The sequence below is a fragment of the Tympanuchus pallidicinctus genome, unplaced genomic scaffold, assembly GCF_026119805.1.
Source record: "Tympanuchus pallidicinctus isolate F22 unplaced genomic scaffold, pur_lepc_1.0 scaffold2, whole genome shotgun sequence".
Taxonomy (NCBI): domain Eukaryota; kingdom Metazoa; phylum Chordata; class Aves; order Galliformes; family Phasianidae; genus Tympanuchus; species Tympanuchus pallidicinctus.
In genome coordinates this window covers 37,640,472-37,666,271 of record NW_026294721.1, presented here as the reverse complement: position 1 = coordinate 37,666,271, position 25,800 = coordinate 37,640,472, and the positions used below count along the sequence as shown (strand labels likewise).

Sequence of the window (25,800 nt, the reverse complement as noted above, 5' to 3'; positions counted from 1 at the left end):
AAACTCAAGGATAATAACTAAAGATCCTCAAGTAAAGAACATCACAGCAAGTGCTTTTCAACGCACAGAGGAACCACAGATGGAGGAAGATCCAATCACACTCAGATTATGCCAGACCAGAACAAAACATGTACGCACATGAACTTAAAATTTACAGGCGATTTCAAGTACAGCTGTTTTCTCAAATCTCAGCCTAAGCAATAAAAGAAGATTAAGGGTGGAAGACAGTCATGCTAGATAAATTCCAAGAAGACAAATTCAGTGGGCCAATTTTTAATGCCATAATTATTAATGACAACCAAGTAGTATTCTTCTCCTTTTGAGGACGTCTCTATATATTCATCGGACTGCTAACTCTATATGTTATAGTGGCTGTAGCAGTTTAAGAGAATTTGCAACCTAAATCTGTTGATATTTTTCTTAGAACGTCTGAAAGCATCCAGAATTTTCACAGGAGGAGTGAGCCAGGAATTTCGTTTAATTTAATTAATAAATGTGCCCTTTGATAACTACAAATAAAATACATGTCCTTCCCATATGACAATACAGATTAGAGCCTTGCCATAATGCAAACATCAGTCTGCTTTTCTAGGGATAATGTGAAACAAATACTGGGGAGAAAAAAAAATAAAACACTCAGAAGAATCAGGAATGCTGCAGCCATTTCTGTTAATGAAAAAAATAAATGGCAAAGGGACAACATATGCATGCTTGATCATTTTGCCTGAGATTTGTTTTCTTTTCCATATCCTTCATCTGTTTTCTATATCGTATGACCGTAAGCAATTTGGGGCAGAGGCTGATTTTCTTGCTTGGCACACTCCTAACAGAATCAAAATGCTACCACAATATGCACAACAATAACAAGAACAGAAAAAGTCATACTTAAGCATTGGAAATGTTTTCTACATATTTAATAAATTAAAATAGCTCTGGTAAAATCCTTCTGTTCTAATGCAAATCAGGTATGAGAGATTTGCTTAAGGACAGCTAAAATAAAATAACAGTGTGGGCATCTGGTCTTTTCGGTTTTCATAACTACAAAAGTGGTCTTTTGCATGACTTCTTCACCTAATGGGAATGTTCACATTCAGATAATTGTAGCTGGAATGTATCTTTTGCTTTAAAGGTACATTTCTGCTCTCTTTCCCATTCTCTCGACTGAGATGAAGAGAAGTAAAAGTGTACCTGTATACCCAGTTTTGCAAATACAGTTGAAGGTTCCGGGGAAGTTCTGGCAGGCGGCCCCATTTTTGCACGGGTTGGAAAGGCACTCATTGACGTCCCTCTCGCAGGCCATGCCGGTAAAGCCGTCTGGGCAACTGCATGAGAATCCCCCCACCAAGTTGTGGCAGGTCCCATCGTTGTGACATGGTGAAGGGAGGCATTCATCAATGTCGATCTCACACAAGCTGCCTTCATACCCTGGCATGCACCTGCACATGAAGGGCCGGAGGGGCTCATTGGCCACGATGATGACAGGGATGCTCTCGTGGCTCTTCAAGGCTGGGCCTACAGCCAGCCTTCTCATGCAGCTCCCTCCATTCTGGCACGGGCTCTGCAGGCACGAGTTGTGATCCACAGACTCAATCCGCACTCCACTCTGCCGGAAGAGGATGTCTTTGATACTCTCGAAGAAGGTGGCCACACCACTGGGGTTCACATACTGGTTGCTGCTGCGCTTGACAGCCGCCATCAGGAAGGTCTGGTTGCTCTCCTCATACAGCCCATAGAGCTGTACGGCAGTGCCCAGCCCTGTCAGCTGTGAGCTGGCAATGCGCAGGAAATGGAGGTAGTGGTTCGTCAGAAAATCCCGCACTGTATGGACACTCAAGCGAAGAAGGATGCTGTTGTCAATGGTGGCATTGCCAAAACCCGCAAAGAAAACGCGGACACTGCTTGTGACAGCACCATGCAGGCCATCGCTGCTGAGTACAGCCAGGTCAAACACCCCATCTGTGGACCTGGCCTGTGAGTGTAGCTCACAGGTGCCCCCAGGAATACTGAAGAGGCTGGTGACTCCCGAGGTGAGGGAGCACTGGAAGCTGTCTAACACATCTGGGTCCTGTGGCTTTACATTGCCCAAAATTCCTCCTGGGAAAAGGTTGCCATAATAATGAACATAGATTTCTACCGTTCTGGGCTGAGATGGGTTGTCATTTTGGTCTATTACCTTTATCTGCACAGTTCCTGTGGAAGACATTTGAGGAATTCCAGAGTCTCTTGTAATCACTGACAGGTAGAAATCACTGATTTGCTCCCTATCGATCTCCCTTGTTGTAGTCAGGACACCGGCAGTGCTAAGGCTGAAGTAACTGGTTGCAGGGCCAGTGCTGAGTAAGTAGTACGTAAAGGGGCCTTGGTTTGGAGGGAGATCGGGATCTGAGGATTGAAGCATCATTACAAGAGTTCCCGCACGATTATTCTCCATGACTTCTCCCTGGCGGGTGGACAAGGTGGGGCCGTTATCATTGATGTCTTCCAAAGTTACCAATAAAGAGGCACTGCCTGTTGCAGATGGTGTTCCTGAATCAATGGCCAGCACAGACAGATTGTACACAGGCAGAGTTTCTCGATCCAGTTCTGCAGTGACAGTGACCTGTCCTGTCTGTGGGTTAATGGAAAAGGCACTGTTGTCATTACCAGACCCAATGAAATAAGAAAACCGGCTCCAGCTTGGGACAGAATCTGAATCAAAGGCACTCACAAATGTGACATGGGTGCCCGGAGGAACACCCTCGCTAATTTGTATGTTGTAGGTTCCTAAAGTGAATACAGGAGGATCGTTGGCATCCAGTACAGTGATATTAACAGTTACTTCATCTATATCTGCACCACGAATGCTTCCAAAATTTTTTGCAAGAACTCTCAAAGAGATTCGTTCTTCTTTTTCTCTGTCAAGAGGTCCTGAAACATAGATCTGGCCACTTCTTTCATCTATTTGGAAGCCCTTCTTTCTGCTATTGCCAAAGAGAAGGTAATGAACTTCTCCATCAGTTCCCAGATCACGATCGCTTGCAAAAACTTCACCCACAATGGTACCTTCAGACGCTGCCTCAGAAACTTCAAAATAATAAAGCTTAGACACAAAACGGGGGACATATTCATTAGTCCCTTCTAACTGGATGTTGACACTGGCAAAACTGCACCTCTCTTCATCTGGAACATTAAAAGCCTTTATTGTTAAATGGTAACTTTGCTTTGTTTCATAATCTAAAAATCCTTGGGTAGTGATTGTTCCTGTGTTGGGGTCAATGACAAAGAGGTCACTATCAGAGGACTGAATGGCATACGCAATCACAGCATTAGGTCCAGAGTCAGCATCACTGGCATTTAAACGAATAACAGTTGTCCCACTTGGGGCATTTTCTAATACTTTGGGAAAGTAGTCCTCAGGGCTGAATGCTGGAGAATTATCATTCACATCAATGACATTAATGGTGACACTGCAGAAGCCCGTTCTGGACACCCATCCTCCATCTGTGGCGGTAACAATTAGGTCATGCTTTTGGCATAACTCAAAATCAAGTGGTTTTGCTAGTGTAAGTGTACCAGTTGTTGTGTTGATAGCAAAGTTGCCAGCCTCATTTCCAGAGGAAATATTATATTTGATTAATCCATTCATAGCGGCATCTCTGTCTCGGGCTGAAACCGTCCTGATCACTGCTCCAACAGAGTGACTCTCTGGGATAGTAACACTCATATGGCTTTGAGAAAACTCAGGTGTATGGTAGTTTTCCTCTGTTACGACTATTTCAACAGCTACCTCAGATGACAGTGGAGGATTACCTTTATCCTTTGCTTTTACTTTAAATAGAAATTTTTTGTTCAAATCAGCCATTAGTGAAGATGACACAGAAATCCAGCCTGTACTCCTGTCCAGTCTGAATTTATTAGTTTTGCTTTCATCAGAAAGAAAGTATTCCACTTCAGAATTCAAACCAAAGTCTTTATCATCTACTGCAGTAACTTTAATTAAGTTTGTGCCAGCTCTCACATTCTTAGTAACAGGTGTAAAATATTTAGGAGCAAGGAACAGTGGTGCATTGTCATTGCTGTCGACTATGTTAATTGTGACAGTTGTCTCACTCAGCAAAGGAGGACTGCCACGGTCTGAAGAAGTCACAATGAAGCTGTGCCTGTTTATGTTGACATTGCTGGAACCGCTTGAGTTTTGGTACCTTAAATACTGTTTGTTGAAAATTTCCCCTGTGGTTGCATTGATACGGAAGAACTCAGATTGAGATTTTATGAAGTAGAAGACGTGACCGTTAGATCCTTCATCGGGATCAGTGGCTGAAACTTGAGTGACTTTCAACCCAATCCCAGGGAGCTCAGGACACTCCAAGTAATAGGATGGTTTTGTAAATCGTGGAGCATTGTCATTGACATCAGTGACAAATATGGTGACATCTGTGCTCACTGTCCAGCCAGAGTCATGTGCAGAGACTCTGATTCTGTAGCGATCCGTATCCTCCCTGTTTAGCAGTCTGCTGACTGTGATATCCCCAGTGCTTGGATTTATGATAAATGGGAGACTTGTATCCCTTATGGAGTACCTGCTGATTGCATTCATGCCGACGTCTTCATCTGAAGTTGTGACTCGGGTTACTGTAAATCCCAGAGGTGCATTTTCAGGCACAGAAGCACTAAATATCTGAGAGAATCTTGGGGCGTTGTCATTTTCATCTAAAACATTAATGATAACTTTGACGGTTGTACTCTGGAGCGGGGTGCCTTTATCTGAAGCTTTTATGGTTAGTGTGTATCGAGACAATTTCTCCCTGTCCAAGGGCCTGACACTCCTGATCTCACCTGTGGCTCTGTTGATATTGAAACTATTTTCTGTATTGCCCTCAATTATTTCATAAATTAACTGTCCATTCAGACCACTGTCCCTGTCAACTGCAGCCACCGTCAGTAACTTCCGTGGGGACAGATTCTCCACTATTTCAGCAATGAAGGGATCTTGCTCAAACTGCGGTGCATTATCATTGACATCTACAACCGTTACTTCCAATTTCTTATACGAGGAAAAGGGAGGAAAGCCTGTATCTCTGGCCTCAATCCAAACCACATATTTCTGTATGGCTTCAAAATCCAAAGCCTGGCCGACAGAAAGCTGTCCTGTTACCTGATCCACTATGAAGGTGTTGCCCAGGTTCCCACTGGCAATATAGTAGGACAAGGAGCCTCCTCTGGCCGAAGACCCAGAAATCATGGTGACAAGCGTCCCAACTGCTTGGTTTTCAGGAAAAGTGAAAGTCTCCTGTTCGGCTTGAACTTGAGGAAATTCTGCTTTGTTCACAAACCTCACGGTGACAGTTGTAGAGTCTGTCTTGGGGTACCGGCCGCCATCCCTAACGTGGACAGAAATGGTGACTTCAGACTCTCCTGCCAGCTCATTGGCAGCTAGGATTGCCCCCCTTGCTGAATCAATGTGGAATTTCTCCGCGTTCTTCCCCACGAGGGAATAATGGAGCTCCGCGTTAGAGCCGGCATCTGCATCAGTGACAGTCACTGCAAACACAAATGAACCTGAAATGGAGAACAAAGACCAGGCAGTTCATGAATGAATGCATCAATTGTGGAAAACACTACGCCAGCTTTTCACCCAGAAATATATGTGAGGGTAGCCCCCCCCCCCCCCCCCCGTACTCTTCCTTGAGGAACATGTTCTTTCTTATACTGCTCTGAAAATGAACTTCTTTTACACAAGATATGATGTTCAAGAAAGTAGCTTGTGAGCCCATGAAACATATTGTGGTCAAAAAGCATGGGTCAGAAAACCAGATCACTGCATTCAGGGAAATGTGCTGCACAGATGCCAGTGGCTATGTGCACTGGCAACTGAACCTGCAATTTTTTGATAGTCCAGCATCCCATTTCTAGAACATTCACGTTATGAAAGCCATAACTCAAGGGAAATTGAAAGTCACTGATACTTTTTTACTTTTTTGCAGTTGCTCATAGTTTATCTCTGTTACAACAATCAAAAAAAGCAACAAGTAAACAAACAAACTAAAAAACCCAAAAAATAAAATGATACCCACCCTCCTTCCCCCCCCCCAAAAAAAAGCCAATACAGTAATCTTATAACTAACAAAGTTAAATAAGTGAACAGGCAGCATGAGTGGACTTTTACCCTCATTGACTCACTCTCCCTCACAATTTTTTCCTATTTCCTAGATGCTGTGGATTTGTTGCCACTAATCTGTAAGATTATTTAGAGAGCAGTAAACTAATGGACCTTTAGTAAAAATCCGTTAGTAAGCTAATGGATTTTTAAAAGCATGGTGGTCATCTGAGATAGTGGTAAAATCACACAGAAATAATAAACTATCATACATTAGTACAATAACATTGATAAATTACGTTATGGGTCTTTCAAATTTACATTTCCCAGTAATATGGGCACTTTCTGCATGAGGATCTGTATTGGCATGGAGAATCCAGGGTGTCCTTTTGTACTAAAGCTTACAGATCTAATTCACAGCAGATCTTTCAAATTTGACACTGTACAATGAATTTGCAGAATACTCTGTTGATGTTTCACTACTATTTAAAGTTAGAAGATGCCACTTCTATACAAAAATCATGTTTTCAGCCTCTTAAGGCAAAATCAGTTGCAGGCAGGAATGACTTTTGCAGTGTCCCTCTATATACTTTATGTCACTATCAGTCATGTGGAATGAGTGCAATGACTTGCACTCCAGAGGAGGAATATTTAGGAAAGCACAATATTCAAATTCCTTCTGAGAAATGAGACATAAAGTATTAATTTTTGCTTTAGATAAAACAATTTTACTATTAATTATTATTATTACTTGTTCCCATTTCTAGTCTCAACTAAATCTATAAGATATTAAGCTTTGTTTTCTTTCATACTGCTCATTACAAATTCTGTGGTCAGAATAAAAGCAAAAGACTTGAAGAAATTTTGAGCGGTTTTTTTTGTTTCATTTTGTTTTAATAGTTGCCATGACTGCTAGAAATTGCCAATAGCCTTTAAAATAATTTGAAAAGATATGAACATTTCCTTTTAAATGAAAATAAACTATCAACTGAGGAATTTGTAAATAAAAAGCGCATGTATCTCAAGCTTTCTGCTAAGCTAAAAAGAGTAAACATGGCTTTATATGCATTTCTAGTTATAAAGAGTCACACAAAGCCCATAAATAGTATTGCGAAAACACTTAATTAATTAGAACTATGCATGCTCATCATTATCACATTTAAAGAAATGATCAAAAAACAAAACACACAAAGACACTTTTCCTACAGTCAGAACACACAAAGATTCACCAATGTAATAATAATGTACTTTCATTATACTGTTCTGGAAACAGGAAAGAAATATAAACAAATTCATTCTTCCATAAAAAGGAGAAGTATTTGCAATTGTTTAAAATTTAGAAAGAGAACTCCAAGACAAAGAAATACAGCTTCTTTTCTTTTCTTTTTCTTTCCTATTGAAAGAAAATTTGTTTTGTAAACCAGTTGTCTTGGAATCCTCTCTGGAGGCATCACACGTCAACTTATGTAAATGCATTTTAGAATGGAGAAAGCTGACTTTCACAGCTAACTACTGACTGCAGTTTGGTGAGTCTATGGTAATAAAGTGAGCATCTTTAAAAATCTTTTACTATTTTGAGATAGTAGAGGTCCCAGTACTAATCTGTTTTAAATCTTGGACAAATCTCAATAGTAGAATCCTTTGATATATTCTTCCTATCTCAATGCAAATATATACTTTCTTTCTTTCTCCCTGCAATGTTGATTCTGCAATAGGAAATACTAGCATTAAAGATTTATCCATTTCTAACTCTTTTACTTATCAGGTTTGTTTAATCATAAACTGAATCAGAAATCAATTTCTGCATCAAGTGAAGTAACTTCAACTTACGTGCAGTTTCAACAAATGGAAGGCTGCAGCTTGGTTTTACATTACTTCATAACTTGGCTCAAAGAAAGGCACCATAATCAACATCTTATACAGAAAATACAGAAATCTTTTCAGAAGGTGTTGACACAATGCTCTCTAAGAATTGCTCAAGACAGCAAATTTCTATATGCAGGATCCTCAAAGAGGAAAAATAGGCTACTGCCTTCCCCACAAAATAATTTGACCATCTGTTTTTCTTCTTCACAGATTTAAAGCTCGTTGCTCACTTTTTGCTGTCTTCTTTATAGAGCTGCAGGAGCGTAACCTGGATTTAGGTGGAAGAAATAAACTGAAAAAAATTACCAATATGTAGGTCATATTTACTATTACTTACTTCTATGCAACACAAAGACAAAAATTTGGAATATATCAGTAACATTTTTTGTGACATGGCTTTGCACTTAGTATGATGTTAATGCCATCTGAAGTATCCTAAGCTATCAAAGTGTCCTCACTGATAAGGTTACCTGAAGTAGTAGGTGATGGAACATGAGTGACATAGGGATGGTGTTGAAATTTGGGAGGGTTGTCATTCACATCAGCAACAGCAACAAGCACACTGGTGGAACTGGAAAGAGCCTTGGGGTAGCCCCCGTCACTTGCCACAACAATCAACGTGTAGTTCTCTCTTGTCTCTCGATCAAGTAGAGCACTGGTGATGATCTGTCCTGTGGATGGGTTGATTGTGAATTGAGAATTGCCACCAGTAAGCCTATAGCTGTTTGAAAGAAAAAAATGAAGAAGACAAATGCATTTAGTATTTCATAAGGCAGCCTGCTGACTTCAGATAACAACATTTTTTATACTCTTCAGACCACCATGCTGACAGATATTGACACTAGGATTTTTTTCTGTCTATCCAGCTGTCTTCACTTTATTTCTCTTCCATATTTTGAGACTTCTCGTAAATGACATTTCTGGGGATTTCCAAATGTAGTTGCTCAAAACAGATAGATTTCTGATAAATGAGTTTCAGACTGAGCCTCTCTGCACAGCTGGGCATTCTCTCACAATCACTAGTGACCAGCTACAGGCAGCCTCTTGTACTGATTTCTGTGGGCTAACGCATGAAGTATTACTCCAAAACACTGACATGCTTTTAGCTGAAACTGCAGAATATAATTAGAAATAGTACTACTTTCAGAAGTCAAAGGATGATTTTTACAAAATAATATGAAGATTTATAATTCATATTTTCCTGATATTAATTTTTGTTATTCGAATTTCATGTTTTATTCACAGTAAATCATAGCAAATCCATAACCACAGAAGTATCCTAACAGCAGTGAATGAGGAGCAGAATTTGACAATCGGTGTGTCTGCATGTGCACATTTGTATGTTTGTGGGAGTGTGTAAAAATGTGGTAAGAACTGATTGTGTGACTATGAGATGCCTACTGCATCTCATGTGCCTCTGACCTGCTAGTGTAGTGAATTTGTCTCTGCTCCTTGAATGTCTATATACCTACTTTTAGTACAAAATACATCTCAAAGACACCTAGAGCACTAAGCTCTATTTTTCAAGGTAATTGGTTAACATTAAATTTCTATTAATTCAGATTATGGAATTTCTAGGAAAAAAAAAAAAAAAAAAAGGAAACAAAAATTGGCTAAAACAGTTAATTCTTACCTCCAATATTACGATCCTTACAAAATCAAAATTCAACTGTGATTAGCACTGCTTCTTCAGAGAAGCCTATTATAGTACAGTAGCAACTTTGTTTTGCAGCACACAGTTCTACAAAAATATCCAGGGGAAATCTACTATCATGGAAAAGAGTAAAATCCACATCATCTTTTCAAAATCTAAACAGGATGTGACAGAAATAACAACACAGGCCAGAAGCTTTTCCTAGAGGACTGATAGCCAGTCTGTCTAATAAGCTGTGGCAACCTCTCATGTTCAGTCATTAATCTCTACAGAATGCCAGAAGCATGCTTTAATTGCTTAATTATAATTCAGTATGATGGCCATATGTAATTATTCTGCAGCCAAAGAAATGTGCATCTAGAGTGGAAAGAATGTGCAGTGCTTAAAGCACCACTTAAATCTCTGAAAACACCAGCAGTGTGGACACACTTCATCTGTGATTTGCAGTGTCTTAACACTATGAGGCGACACAGAAGAGTCTCCTTAAAGTGTACTTCCATGTACAAAGAATGACTCATGATAGCTTTGGAAAGACACCCAGAAAGACTCCTTAAAAAACACAGAAGACAAATCACATTTGCCATAGGATATTCTGAGTTATATATGAATACAACTTCAAACAAACCAAGTGGACAATGTAAGTATCCATTTACAAAAAAAACTTCCAAAACACATCAAAAGATAAAACCCTCAACTTTGTAATCGCAACAACTAGTATAAAAGAAATGTGACTGAAGTACTCAAAATCCAGTACTCTGTGCTGATCCTTCTTATCTATACTACCTTCAGCAATACTCAAGCATGCATTAGCAGAAAGAACCTCATCAACCCATCAGCCCCCTGTAATATGCTATCACCAGAAATAAGAGAAAAAGACTTGGGATACATGGATTGTAACCATTTTGCAGAAAATTAGCTGCCTTTTACAGAATTAGCTCCTTATTTTTTTTTCTTTTTAAGAATATCTTCACATAGAATTTCAAATATCATCCATAGAAAGCAAGGATTTGGTTTTGGAATGTGCTCTAACAAGACTGAAAAGGTATTCTGAGTCCGTGGCACCTCTGACAACAACTGCTTAGGTATTCTGGTCCCTCCAATAACTGGAAGTTTTGTAACATCACTAATCGTTTAAGATTTGTATTATTTGAAATTCTAAATCTGGACAAATTCTATCAAAGAAAGTATATGCCTGATTTTAAAAAGTGCAAAACAAAACCTCAGAATGTTTTACAAACAGTTACTTATGAAAAAAGAAATCTATTCTTCTTGAGATGATTAGTGAATGGCAAGGACTAGTAGAAATATCAAAGCAATTCAAACGTACTAAAGAAATCTGAGAGCACGCTGATAATTTTTGGTTATGGGGTGAAAACATTACAATAATTCATGCTTTGTATGGTATTCTTTTTGCTAAGAAAGCTTTCCAGAAATAAGTTTCTCCGAGTGAGAGTGAATTGAATTAAAAGTTTTATTGTTTCACAACGTAATAAATGGTAATTTGGGAGACTTTTCAAATATTTAAAGATGCCAAAACAAAAAAGTTCCTATTTCTAGGTTTTAGCTAGAGGGAAAGAAAATATTACAGCATTTTGTACATACTTGCTTTGCTATAACACAGTTCTGCTTTATTTCTTTTTCTCTTTTTTTTTTTTTTGTCCATTTATGAGAACAGTGATATCTTCCTATGCACTTTGTATGAAGTATGAACTGAAATAGTAAATAAATAAGCTACTTTTATATTCTGACTTGTAATTTAGGAAACAGAGAAACAGGTGTTTCCAGCAATAAAAGTTAATTTTTAAGAGATAGCCTACATGTTATTGTGATTAATGTCTTGTAAGAATCTGCTTTTTATTCCATTACCAATAAATCAATTCACAGTGGATAATCTCTAGCTTGTCACTGTCACTTAGCATCTTCATTATTCTTGTTCATGGAATGGTAATGGCCAGTGTTCTACCCAGCGAACAGTTAAGAAATAGAGCTGCATCAACTAAGATATGCAAACGAGTTGGTATTTAAAGCAAAAATGCCGAATTCTATCTTATTACTTATTTTTTCCAAATAGGATACATCTCACTTCTGGTACTGTGTAATTTTCATTCCATAAACTGGGCTCTAAACTAAACACATTAATTGACTGTAGATTTACCCATGTAACATGACAACTTATAGTGAAAATTAAATTATCTTTAATTACAAGCCCTCAGTCCAAAATGCTATGCTAAATATATGGTTTAAAGCCTTTCCAAAGGACACATATATCAAGGCTAGTCAGTAACACAGATTGTTCACAGCTTATATCATGCTTCTTCATGCAGAGAACTTGTATGTCAAGAGTGTAACCTGATGTGCTTAATCCATTTATTATTTTATGTGGAGTTTGAGGGGTTTGTTTTTTATTTTTTGTCTATACCTACTAAGAAGAAGAAACTAGATTATTAACAACAACACCCAGGTGGAAACGGAACTCCAGTTTACTTTTAACTTATTAGAAAATTAAAGACAAGACGGCAACTCTTCTCATATTTAATAAATTTCTAAAAAGAAAAACAAAGATCACACTTGCTGAAAGGATGTAGCCACACACATACTAATATCCTTTTGCAACTTGAAGCCTTATGTCATACTGATTATGGACATTGCTAAAAAAAATCTTCAGTTGAGGCATGAGGAGGGACTGCATTCAGCAGTGCTAAATGACTTACCTAATAACAGCATTTCTAGAAGCATCAGCATCTGAGGAGTTTACTAGCAAAATATCTGTCCCTGTAGGTGCATCCTCAGGAACTGCAGCAGTATACACAGTAAAGGCAAATGTGGGGACATTGTCGTTGACATCATCCACAGTGACAGTGATGGTTCCAGTGCCAGTGAGGGCAGGAGATCCTGCAGGAAAGCAGAATACAGAATGCTAGAGGTTACAAATACCACAGTGTTAATCTGAGATCTGCCATCCCCAATTTAAAGACCAATGCTTGAACATGTCACAGTACACACAGCAAGAAAGAAAGACAATGAGACATACAGGACAAGGTCAGATTTGTTTCAAAGGGATCTTGACATAAAGTACAAGTTGTGACAGTAAAAAAAAAAAAAAGAAAGAAAAAAAAAGGTTTATTTTTAATACTTGCTTCATCTAACTTCAGCAATTTTTGTAATACAAACTCAGTGGAAAAAGATGGTCTTGGAAACATTCAGAAGTCTTCCTGTAACAATTAGGACCAATTTGAACATGTGGTTGCCTTTGAGAAGTTGTTCAAAGGTGGCATGCTGACAGCCATGAAGACTCCAGCCTTCAATTTACTTATCCACAGAACAAATAGAGTGAAAACAGTGGAAAACCCCAGCCACTCACACAGCACTTCTACTGCCAGTCACACCCTGACCTAGGAAGACCTTCTCCAAAGGGTGAGAAGGTTGCACAGTTTCCAGACTTAGGCAGGCTTGATTTCTCTCTAGAAGCATCCATCTACAGCATCACAGTCCTCATTCTGATGTGATGCTGGCTTATAGGAAATAAGATCAAATTTATTTAACCTACAAGTTTTCTTCTTTTTCTAATATTTAACCCTGATGTGTGAAAACAACTAAGACATAGCATGCATATTCACAAGCAGTCTTTCAGTATTGATTCTCTTTTCTCTTTTGTCAAATCTCAAAATGACACTGAAAAGTTTTACAAGTTCATGATGGCTTTGCCAGTTTATTGCACTTTCATTGAGCTAAGAATCAGCAAAACACCTCTGCTAACCAAATTCCTCACTGAGGGTCCCTCAAAAAATGGGATCCCGCTTTTCTTTGAATATGCAGCAAAACAGGGAGGGAGAGAGAGAAAAGCACAAAACTCACAAGGTACAGCACAAAGACAAATGGTGACCATGCCTGATTTACCAAGATTGCATCCCTTTCCCTCTCAGTCTCAAGGAGATACAATAATTCACCGTTTGCTGGAGCAGGGAAAAAGCAACGTTAATGAAATGATTTGGGCCAGCACCCCGGAGACTGATTCAAGCCCTTACTGAAAGGCAAGTTTATTAGACTGAGCTGTCACTTGATAAAATACAGGCAGCCCCTTGTGACCATCCTAATCCCTCCATCACAGCAGACGGTTGGGTTGCTGCTGCACGAGGTCACTGCTAGACCTTGGCCTCTCAGGGCTAGGATGGAGGCAGGCTCTGCTCTTGCATCTCACATGGTTCTGGCAAGGGCTCCAGACGCAGAGTTTCTCTAGGAAAAAGCAACTAATGACCAACTTTCCCCACTTTTAACCCTTGCAGTCTGAAGGAGTATTACAGCCTCTCACGAAGAAGTTGAGAGTAGCTTCTGCAGGGGAAGGACATTTCTAAACACAACATACTTCCAAGTAACTTGATGTAACATGCAAACAAACCAAATGAAGGAGCTTCTAAAGGAGATGAACTATAAATCTTGCCAGGCTTCCTTTGAAGCCCACCAACAGGACAGGTCAGATCACAATGCTGAGAAGAAAGAAATGAGCCAAAGGAGAGGTTTCCCGCCATGTCTGTGCACAAAGGAGCCCTTTCTCTGCTCCTTTCTGAGGCAATGCTCTCTGCCAATTAATATACTTTCAGTCAGGAAGGATACATTAAGGCACTAAGTTTGACTCATTTTTCACTTTTTTTTTTTTCTTCTTTTCAATATTGTCATCTAGCCAAATGCTTATAGATAGAAAAGGCTGCAAAAGCGTTCCTGATTGCTGAAATACTGCCCATGGAGTGTTTATTATTACTGCATTAAATGAAATGGAGTCCTCAGTGGCATTCACTGCATGTGTCATCAAGCTCTGGCCTTCCAAACACATTTAATCCACATCCATCTCACAGCTAATGAAATGAAAAGTCAAAAGTTGTTAAGTTTCACAGGTGATTAAACAATTTATGCATAATTCGGAAATTAACCTCGGGTAAATCCCATTCAAAGAGCATTAGTAATGCAATTCAGCCTGAAAAAGAAAGCTAAATTTCAGCGAAGATGTGAAACTCATTGTCTTAAATGCATTTGCTCACACAAAGAGCCAGTGATGGAAAATTCAGTCTGTCAGCTTCTTCACAAAAACAACTGCAGCAGAAGGTGCTCCAGAAGGCACCATTAGACATAACCCAATAGTAGCATGATTGCATGAGTTCAAGCACATTCCTTGATGTAAGAAGGAGCTGGAGCTCGATGCCATGATGTCTGTACTCACAAGGCTTCCCATCACCATGGAGAAATGGGAAGAGTACTCCTATGGGAAGAGTACGCTAATACAGGGGAGATTTTGTATTAGCCCAGTACTCTATCAATTTGGTCTGACTCCATATGTGTTATCTACCCACATATTCCTTATTGATGCATTACACTTGTCAAAATAAAAGCATTTGTGTGAATAAAAATGGCAGAAATTGGCTCTTTGTAAGACAGTTGATGGCCATTGCTCCTATTGGGTGTGTCTACAAGGCACAGTACAACACAGTGTGAACACATTTATTTTAGTCTCAGAGAAGTGAAAATACCAGCCAAGATTGAGCATACTAATAAAATCAGCTAGGGTAATATAAGCAACTCAGATCTCATTCAGTGCTAGTTTGTGGCTCGAGAAATATCCCATAAGTCCAATATTAATTCAGCTGTTTGTAACATCCAAAGCCACTGCTTTTTGTCTCAAAACCAAAAATCATTCTCATTTTTCTTTGATGGAAAAACTCACGCATCTACATTGCTTTCCTGTCTACACAGTTATCCAAATATGTCCTTTTTCCTCTCTAAGTAAAACATCACGTCCACAAATTTATTCCTTTATTCTATTATGCTGAAAGATAAAGTTGCAGTTTCACAGAGTTCTCAAAGCTTTTATTCACTTGAAATTAAATGACTAGCTCACATTTCTGCAGTTACTGAGAAATATAAGAAGAGGAAATTACAAATGAAGTAATTTTCAATGGAAAAGAAATAGCTCGGGGCCAAACTCTACCATTCTCGGTGAACTTCCAGTGAAAGTTCTGCTTGCATAAGGACCACAGAATTTGGCCCCTGATAATAAGTAGGTTTCATAAAATGTAGATGTCATATTTGTGGTAAAAGAAGTACTTTCCATGGTTGGGCTGAGTTCCCAGATTTCTTAGTTTTGCTTCAATAGCAAATCTTACTCAAGTCAGTTATTCTAACTATGGTAGAGCATTATCCTTCTTGTGCGATTGCTTTTCACATTATGCTTAACATTTCACATAAATAAGAGTAGTTAAATTTGTGTAAATTCTGTTCTATTAATCTAACACTTGAGTTGTCTCCAACCTATTTTTGGTAAACCAGACATGTTCACAATCTACCTAAAATTGTTGTACACAGTACACAAGACTCTGTATTCTCCTACAAACAGCTCTGAATGCCACAGACTTACACTTTTCTTTTACTGAGCTTGCAGGGAAATTTCTACCAAACTTTCATAATATTTTAAACCATTTTGCAGCCGAAGTAGTAATTATTTCTGTCAGACACCTTTTATTTAGAGCATTTCTCTAGAGCTATACTAATAGTTTTTAGGTTCCAAAACACAGTCTCTCACAAAGGCTTAAAACATCCACATTGAAAAACCATTTTCAAGACAGATAGGGAAATGAAGCAGCCATCAAATGATTAATAGCCACAGAACGTGAAGTTAACTTAGAGAAATAAATGGGAAAGATCATACTGACTGCTCAGTGAACATCAAATCTTTAAAACTTAGAAGATAAAATTCATATATTATTCATATTATTACGAATTTTCAATATCTGTGCACTGTGGTCTGTTTTTATGAACAGAACAGTTTATTTTCAAGGTGACAGCTGTACATATACATTAAGCAGAGAGCCCCACAAATGTCCACATGTCATTGTTGAAATAAAGATTAACCTGGGAGAGTGTCAAAATAGCAACGCAGAGTTCAGGAATAAAATTGCTTCCCACGGATGTTCTTCCAAAAACTTACGCTTTTTGCTTACATCTGCTAAGTAAACATGTGTCTGGGGATGAAGAGAAGGAGCAGACCTTGGGAACCTGCTCCTTGGAGGCCCATGGTGGAGAACAAGTTGCAAGATGAGGTTATGAGAGGCCACCTCATCCTAGGCTGGCTGTAGGATGCAGCTTCCCGCTCTGCAGAGAGCATCTGGGGAGATGCCAATAACGTGACACCAGAGGACTGTGGGGCAAGCAGACAGGAGCTAAACCTCCCTCTTCTATTTGCCTCCTCTTTTGCCTGTTTTAGCAAGGCATGGCTGGCAGAGATCCCCAAGCAGGTCCCCTGTATGCTACTGTTCATCTGTGACTGATAGTCACAAAAAGAGTATGATGCCAAAAATGTGTCAGTGTAGAAATTAGAGCAGGCCTCTTCAACTTTTTGCTCCTACCCTCCAAGAGAAGACAGAACATGTTCAGGTCTCCACGTCACAGCCAGACTCTAGCACAAATGTGGGGGAAAAGCACTTAGTGGGATAGAGGTGCAAAAGAAAACATCTGAAGGAAACTCACAAAGCCACTGAGATGCTTCAAAAACATTCACGAAGAGATTATGTTATTGGAAATCATCCCAGCTGTGTGCTAGTGGATAGCTTACAACAAAAACTAGAAATAAGAGAATGTGTTCAGCATATTATCCACATATTGTTTGAAGTTTTAACGGATCCTCAGTCTTGTCTGTGCAGTGGTTACTACAAAAGGCAGTACAAACATAATTCCTTTCAGAAACTAGGAACTCAAAGTTTTTGCCAAAAATAAAATATCAAAATTAAGTACTATAAAACTGACAATAAACTTAAGTAGAACACTATACATAAAATTAACTAAAATTAAAAAAAAATTAAAATTAAATAAAATTTATCTAAAAGACTAATCAAAACACATATGGCAGGCAATTTACAGGTTTTGTGATAAATTAAACACATCATTATCTTGAAAGGAAAGCAATTTAACAGAAATGGAATTTTTGCTTCACTGAAATGTGTTGCTTTGCAACAAAGCGGATTTCACTTCTGCAGTCAAACACTCAGTGAATGAGTCCCAGGGCTAGAAGTTGTATGCATTATTACAGAGCACTAACTTTATCACCCAAGTAAACAAGGCCTTTCTCATAATAAAGCAGCCAATCATTCTTAATGCTTTGATATGCAGATAGACTGTTCTGAGCCTTACAGAAGCAAGCAGTATATAAAATGGAAATAGAGTAAGTTAAAATGCAACTAACTTGCACTACTCATTTAACTTTCAGTGTAAAAGAAGCTTGATTTGAAACACAGATAAATTTAAATTAATTTATTTACCTGGCACACATAAGACAGTGCATACGTAAATGAGCAAAAGAAGTAATAATTTGTACAAGATTCTGGCTGCACTGAGCACAGCATAAGCTGGATGCTGGGCAGCTGATAAAGCAGATGTCAGTCAGCAACTTGTGGCTATCAGGTTTTGTCCTCCTTCCAAGACCCAAGTGTATTATCAAGTGTTTTAATCTGGTAAGGTCGAAAGCACAGGTCACTGGAGATGGGGTTTAGGAAAGACGTGTGCAACTATCTAAGATTTCTTAGCAAGAACCACATTTAAATCCAGTACAAAAAAACTGCCTTTTTCCACGGAAGGTTCACAAGAAGCTTTAAGGCCGATTTCTTACAGCTGAACATAATTTTCATAACAAGAACTGACAGATGACTGCCTGTAAGGGAACATCTCCATGTGTCCATGGTGTATATACAGTCCAAGGGTAGAGGCATGGCAGTGCTCACCACCAGGGAGTCTGGTGACTGCAGCTAGATTAAAGAATAAATTAAAAAAATACATAAAGATTTAAAATAAATATTTTCTTAAATCATCAAACACCCTATCCTTGTTATAAGTTATTGCTGTAAACAGAAAAAAAGAAACAAAAACGACACAAACAAAAAACAACCAACCAAAACAAACAACAACAACAACAAAAAACACCAGAAAAGTTGGCTCCTGGAGGGACTGCTGACTAAATCAAATTTTGACTGCTTGTAACTCTTGAGTATCCCACAGAGAAATTCCTGTAATGCGTGATTTTGAATTATGCTTTAAAAACACCCTTTATAAATAGCAAAGATTAACCAGCAGGATAAGTTTTCAGGTCACATGAACAAGTTTTACTCATTTTATCCTTGTAATTAAAGTTTTCTGAAATTGTAGCTTTTTTACTGAAGCAGAACTAGCAGACTTTCCACTTATAAAGTGTAACATCTAATTTAGAAAACAGTTTAAGATCACCATAACTGGAAATGTATTTGTATTTATAAAAGGCTGAAAATTTTTCCTTGCATAGCATAATGATTACTTATCTTACTCTTGTGCAAAACAGCATTCAACAAACTCTTCAACACCTCTGGAGTAGAATTTCATTTAAAAGTGATGTAAGCAAAAGAACAATTTTTTAAAGTTAATTTTCACTTAAGACTTCTAAGTCGATTGTAGCAAGACAAATGATAGAACAGATAAGAGTAATACTGGATATTTGAGTTTCCTGCATTAGTGGTCCAATAAGCTAATCTTTAAGGTCTTTTCCAAACTGAGCAATTCTATGATTCTATAATACTGTAACAGAATAAGTAAGAACATCATCCACACTCATTATTCAATCTTCCTACAAGGCATAAAACCATGTTCAATGACACAAGAATTCTCACCACTATTTTTGATAAACCAAAAGAAGAAATTAACACTATCCCAACCAAAAAGAGTACACAGTGAAAAAGAGAGCAGTTCACCCAACAACTTCCAGCTAGAAACAGATTATCTCATTTAAAATAAACCTGTAAATGACTTGCTGGATTCTCCACAATCTTGACAGAGGAGAAAAGGAATTACACAAGAAATGTTTGAATGGAAAGGTACATTAAATTGAGCATTTTTCTAAAAGTAGTAAGAGCATTTCTGAACTAAAGAGGATAAACATTTTAATATATATTTGTAACTCTGCTTGCCTTGTCCAAATAAAATCCACCATCAGTTAGTCTCAAAGCTGAAATCTGCCCATGATTTTAACCTAAGTGAAAAAGTAACTTTCCTCCTTTTCATAGATATTTTAGCTTACTCTGGCCAGCTGACCCCTTTGCCAATCTGAATACACATCTCTCCCCCATCTCACCCCAGAGAACACAAAAACTTGGATTTAGCCCAGGGGCTCTCGATGAACTATTTCAAAAATAATGGTCTAATAATGAAGGTTTAACTCCAAATAGAAGACAAAATCCCTCAAATGGTATTCTAGGGCTGGGTTACACATCTTGCAGGGAAGTCCTCTAAAGGGATGGGCTAAAACTTCATCTCCTTTGGGGAGTAAATTTGCCACATAATATAGACATGGACATAGCCTCTTCCTTGGCAATTAATCTCTAAGGGACATCTGACTGACTTTGCCATAATCCTCCTGCCTAAACAGCTCTGTGAGCCTGTTGAGTTCCGGAGAAAAATTAAAACATTGCCAACAGTTTCTAGGCTCCGTGAAATGGTAGGATATTGATATTAGCCTCCCAAATCTACAAAAGGCCACTCTCCTCTCTCTTGATTTTAAACAATGGTAACACAAAACAAATGCTGTGATAAGTCAGTTGCCAGTTCTCTTGTCTGATTTAGAAATAAGTTTAAAAAAATCATGCAGAACTACTGAAACAATAGATTTTGTAACAGTGGTGAAATAGTAAAAATAAAACAACTAGTAAAATAGCAAAACTAGACTCAAATAGATAGCTTTGGCACGAGGAAGTGCTTCCCTAACAGCACGGAAATAAATGGGGCTGGGATAAAAACAAACATTCATTCTGACAGAGCTGTGGCATAAAACAGATCCTACAAGAGAGCATTCATTATGTAAACTGCTCAGCACCAAGGTAAGCACATCAGCTCACCCATGGCTCAAGTAATGTGCATATTCAGACATAAGACAGAAAACATGAAAAACAGGCCATTTCTAAAGGGAAATTGTGACCTGTTTGTTTGTTTTGACAGTAACAAGATTTAATAATAGCTGCATTTGCTTTAAAAACACAGCTCATTCTTTTAAAGCAATATGTTTTCACACTGCAAACTGCCTGTTAAGTAGAAACAGTGTATGCTAAGAAAACAGGATGAGTATAAATGTCTCTAAGCCCAGTCGTATAAATCTCACATAATGTTAACCCTCAAGACTCTTTCTTTCCATCACCAGAAAATAGAGCCTGCAGTTTTTCCAATATGAAAATACAGTCATCCTTTACTTGTCACGACAGACCAGGAAATATCTTAAAACATGTCAAAAGAAAGGGTTAGAAGAACAATACAACTATATTGTCAGATTTAATTTGATTTTAAGATTGAAGTGAACCAAAAGCATATGTCAAATGAGAATTCCTGAGAAGGATATAACCTCTATGTTTGGTTGCCCTCCTGCATTCTTGAGGAAAGAATGCATAAGTTAAGGGCCAACATTTTGTAAAGAAAAAACATATGGCAGCTTTTTGACACAGGCCAGGAAGGTATACGACAATCAGCTAACTAAATACATTAATCACTCCACTGGTTCATGCCTTTCAGATTTATCTATATTAGTAAATAGGTTATTCTAAGAAAATAATTAAAAAACCCACAGCAACACAGATTCTAATTAGAAACATCACATTTTGATTGTGGCTTTACTGTGGCAACATGCTGCTCTGTCCAATCAAAGCAAGATATGGTAGTTGCAGTTTATTTAAACAGTAGTCCTGAGCAGCTAGCAGGTTTCCAGATGTGCTACTCTACCTCCCTGTGACCAATAAATAAAAGGAGGAGGACTGTTGGAATGCTAACATTTTCTCCAGAAAATGGCTCAACGAGTTAAAGCTATGGATGATAAAAGAGGCTGCACCACTTCTTGTCAGGCTGCCAGGACTGAATGTTTACTCATTGCTTAGTCCCCAACAGATGGGGGGAAAAAAATCATTGAGAAAGTCCCTTTTCCCAACCATTTTGCCATGAAGAAGATTAGAGAAAAGCAAAACAGATGATTTATGTGTTAGAAACAGACCCGTAAAGACTCATTCAAATAGTTTCACGTAGGTTTCTCAGTGTTTATGTTAGCAGATATTTTGGAGGAGCATCTGTAATCTAAACACTATCACGTTATTCCACAGACCATCATTTTGCCTGTCATATTTATATTTCACACACTCTGGTCTACAGCTTTTGCTGCACGAGGAGCTCTAAACTAGGATGGGTGAACTTTGGGGCTGAATTATGCTTTGTTTCTTAAACAAAGCCACAGGTGTACAGCTCTGGAAGATGTTGAATGCTTCTAATGAGGGATGCTTTGTGCCTCTTTGTAATATCCTACTGCTTAGACCAATAGTCAACTATCTGAGACAAGTAAGGAGGAAATGCAAAAGTGAGGAAAGAGGCTGAAATCATGAATCTTTGTGGATACTGTCTCAGAGAAACTGAGCATGAACCAGACTGTATGGCCACAAATCACTGAATCACAATCACTGTCATCTGCTACTGAGCCAAGCACCAGAAAATGTTTCATCAGATTTTGATCCTGCACTCCGTTGATTCAAGATCTATCTTGAGGAGTGTGTAGAAGATAGCAAGCAGCGTCAAAGAATAGCTCAGTCAGAGCCAGGTTGACACGTCATGACTCTGACTTTTGCTTGGGAAAGCATTTTTCTGAAAACTGCCCAATTGCCATCTCTGGTGCACATGATCCTGCCAGTGATCCCTTTCTCACCTGCAGCACATGCTTACAAGCAGCTTGGCTCAACTCTTAATATTCAGCAACCTAACAACTTTTCGTATGTGCCCAGGACTGAAATCTGGGCTCTAGGGAGAGCATGCCTGCACAGTGTGATGAAGCACAGACTCCTCAGCCAGTGTGGGCACCTGATCCCATGCAGCCCAGCTGGCGCTATGCTTTGGATATGCGGGCTGACATTTTGCCATGTTGTAATCCTTCATCTGCTACAAATAGACTCGGGGTTGTGCTGCCAATATGTGCTATTAAAACCCACAAGGTTCGGGGGATGAAGTGATGGTCATGAGCAAAGGGGCTGCACTTTCTGAGGACACAGACTGTTTTCAATGCATTGTGCTGGCACTTCCGGACAAAAATAATTAATTCTTCCATCAATTTCTCCATAGACAACTACAAAAACACTCTAAGTGCCACAGCCACAAATAGATGAACTGATAACAAACATAACTAAGAAATTCTTGATTATGTATAGGGAGATCAGGAAGACATTCAAAAACAAGTTGAAAATTCATCAGTTCTTAAATCAAAACGTGCCTCTGAGCATGTATTGTGTCTGCTTCTTTGAAACAAAGGGAAGAGTTGGCACAGATTTCTATAGGAGTAGAGTATCATTCTCTAATGTTTTAAATTAGTCAGTGGAGCATAAAAAAATTGAGATGTAGGTTCTATGAAAAATAGGAAATAGGTTGGAAAGAGAGAATTTTGCCCTTGATGTACTACCCAGACCTCATCAGAGCTAATTGCTTCTGGACACCTACCATGATATTTGTCTGGAAAATAAACTATATAAGACGTAGCATATATAGCAAGACTTGTTTGGCTTCCAAAGGGGAACCAAAAGACAGTTTATTACAGCTAATAAAAGCTGTACTCAAAGTGCAAACCTCTTTCTTGATTTATTTTCAGAGATAATATGGATGTAAATGATTTTAGACACGTCTGCTCTCTTCAACATTTTGGCAGCCACTGATTTCTTACACTGCAGCACTACCTGTTCTTTATTTGTTGTGGGTTGAATTGATTCTATGCAAGATTCTTCTTTGTAAGAATAGAAGCATTATCAGACAAATACAAGCTAAGATACTAGAAAGACATAGTTGGACGTGTTCAAGGCCAGGTTGGACGGGGTCCTGGGCAACCTGATCTAAATGTGTATGTTTGGTGGCCCTGCTAGGCAGGGGGGTTGGAACTACATGATCCTTGAGGTCCCTTCCAACCCGGGTGATTCTGTGATATGCCAGTGAGAATTTATTTTATAAACATTTATCAGCTGCTCTAGAACAGAATATTTGAATGCACTATTTACCCATTTCAGATACATCATTGCCATCTTTCTAGTAGTACAACCAGAAATACCTTATTTAATGAATCAAACATCAACTAGCAAAGGTCAGCATGTTACTGCCTGGATATCCATCACATAACCCTACCAGTAGCGTTTGTATATTTTAAAGTAATACATTCTTCTTCTGATAAGCTACAACTCTTTTAAGAAAGATTTTTTCCCCCATCATTTTTTCTTTTTTTCTATTTCAGCTGCCAGATGTCTACAGTAATTGTTGTGCATTCCACATACGATAATGTAATACACAGTAATACAAAACTTAAGACAAAGCTCAACAGAAAACTCAGAATCTGTAGCTTGGTCCTTTTTCCATATTACTCTGGCAAACATTACTCTTTGAAGAGGCCTCAAACAAATTATCTATCTGTAATATCTTACTCTCTACTACCTAGACTGATTAACTCATTATGAGTAATTTAAACATAACAGGGGTCCCCTAAAATTTCTTCTCTGAGTACCCGTTATGACTACAGTACACTTACTAATTCCCAGAAATCAAGGGAAATTTTGGCATCAGCTTCTGCAGGAGCAAATTTTCCCATGATATTTTATTTAGATAAATCACTGCTAACATACTTTCAAACATTTTCTTAGATGGCATGAATTTAGAGAAGGTTTCCAGTCCAATCAAAAGATAACATCTAACATTAATTGGCTAAAAGCAGTAACAAATCATACTGACTGCCCGGTTGGAAACTTAAATGCACTGAACAGTTACCTTTAACTTAATGTCCCTATTTAGCATCTGTTTCTGAACATTTTTGCTAGCATCTTTTTGTGCTGGTAAGAGGAAGCAACATCCTGAGATGCTGAGACCATGGAAAATCATTTAAAAAAAAAAAACAAAAAACAAAACAAAACAAAAAAAACAAACAGCTTCAAATAATACTCAATCAGCATAATATATACGTGCTTAAGATAGGAACTAATGATACATGCTGCTATTGTTGTCAGCCACTGAAGACAAAGGTCCCATGCATAATTCGTATATTAAATCCTCCCCTGAACTTGCTGAAACTAAGAAGTCTTCAAATACAGATAAATATTTTCATTTCATTGGATAAAAATTCTGGATTTCACATTTCTTAGGACTCAGTTTAGAAAAAGATTATGCTATTGTCAAACTTTTGGTTTACATGTGGTGCTGAGCAGAGAGTAGAACTGATTTCTTGCTTGTTTTTTTTAGAAGGATAATCATTGTTTGCCACTTGACACATGCCCTATGAATTCAGACTCCACATATTTCATATGTAGGGCTAAATTCTACAGAATTCTACTCAATTTCTAGACTTGCAACTCAGACTGGGGCAGTAAACAGGCACCATCGATTTGCTCTCTCTGATGTATCCAGATTCAGAAGTAACATAAGCTTGTTCAAGCCCAAGCATGTCCAACTCACAAGTGTGCACTTTGCAGCTATACAGTAATGGAAAGCCAGTGTAAAAAAATACAATGTGGCATAGTATCTGCAGCCAAAGTACAAAACAAATGATTTGCCAAATCCTAAAATCATATTTCACAGTTTCAGCTGTGCTCAGACTGTGAAATACCTGAGCACTGCTGCAATAGGAAAATATAAGTCACAGACATTGTCACTGACATAAGACACTGTGCACAATACAGTAGAAAACAAAACTGTACCAACTTGTCAACAAGTTTGGTTTGCTTCTATTTTTATTATTACAAATTAAGAACAAGTCCTGCAGTAAATTACAAACCATCAGATTCTGGAGGACTGGAGATATGTCCAGGATAAGATGCATAATGTCTTTGTTACCAATACTCATATCCAAATCTGCAACCAACATTTTATACTCAGACACCTGTAGTCAAAAAGTCATTAATCTTCATAATAAGAATTCATGTCTGTGTTTTAAACTGAGGGAACATAAAATACATTTGGGATTTTGAAGCAACCTAAAACTGGATGGTAAGAAAAGCAGAAAATTCAAATGCTGAAATCTAAATTGTCATGACTCTTGAGAGGTAACATTTCAGTAAGATTAACTGTGTAATCCATAGCTCTTTCCTGGCCCTTGGTTTGAAATGTCTGCACATTTCTGATGACAACATTAAACTGTTTTTTATTGCTATTGATGAGGCTC

At 38.2% G+C, this 25,800-nt stretch overlaps 2 protein-coding genes across 2 annotated transcripts in view; both read right to left on the bottom strand.

Annotated features, from left to right (window-relative positions):
* LOC128080619 (sulfotransferase 1 family member D1-like) overlaps positions 1 to 25,800 on the bottom strand; it is a 948,073-nt gene that overhangs the window by 735,454 nt on the left and 186,819 nt on the right. The gene's annotated exons all lie outside the window — the stretch shown is intronic.
* FAT4 (FAT atypical cadherin 4) overlaps positions 1 to 25,800 on the bottom strand; it is a 135,673-nt gene that overhangs the window by 28,436 nt on the left and 81,437 nt on the right. The window contains exons 7-9 of the mRNA XM_052682989.1: positions 12,308 to 12,488; positions 8,413 to 8,663; positions 1,189 to 5,538 (exon numbers count right to left, since the gene is read on the bottom strand). Of these exons, the coding sequence (XP_052538949.1) occupies positions 1,189 to 5,538; positions 8,413 to 8,663; positions 12,308 to 12,488 (4,782 nt within the window). The remainder of the gene's footprint in view (positions 1 to 1,188; positions 5,539 to 8,412; positions 8,664 to 12,307; positions 12,489 to 25,800) is intronic.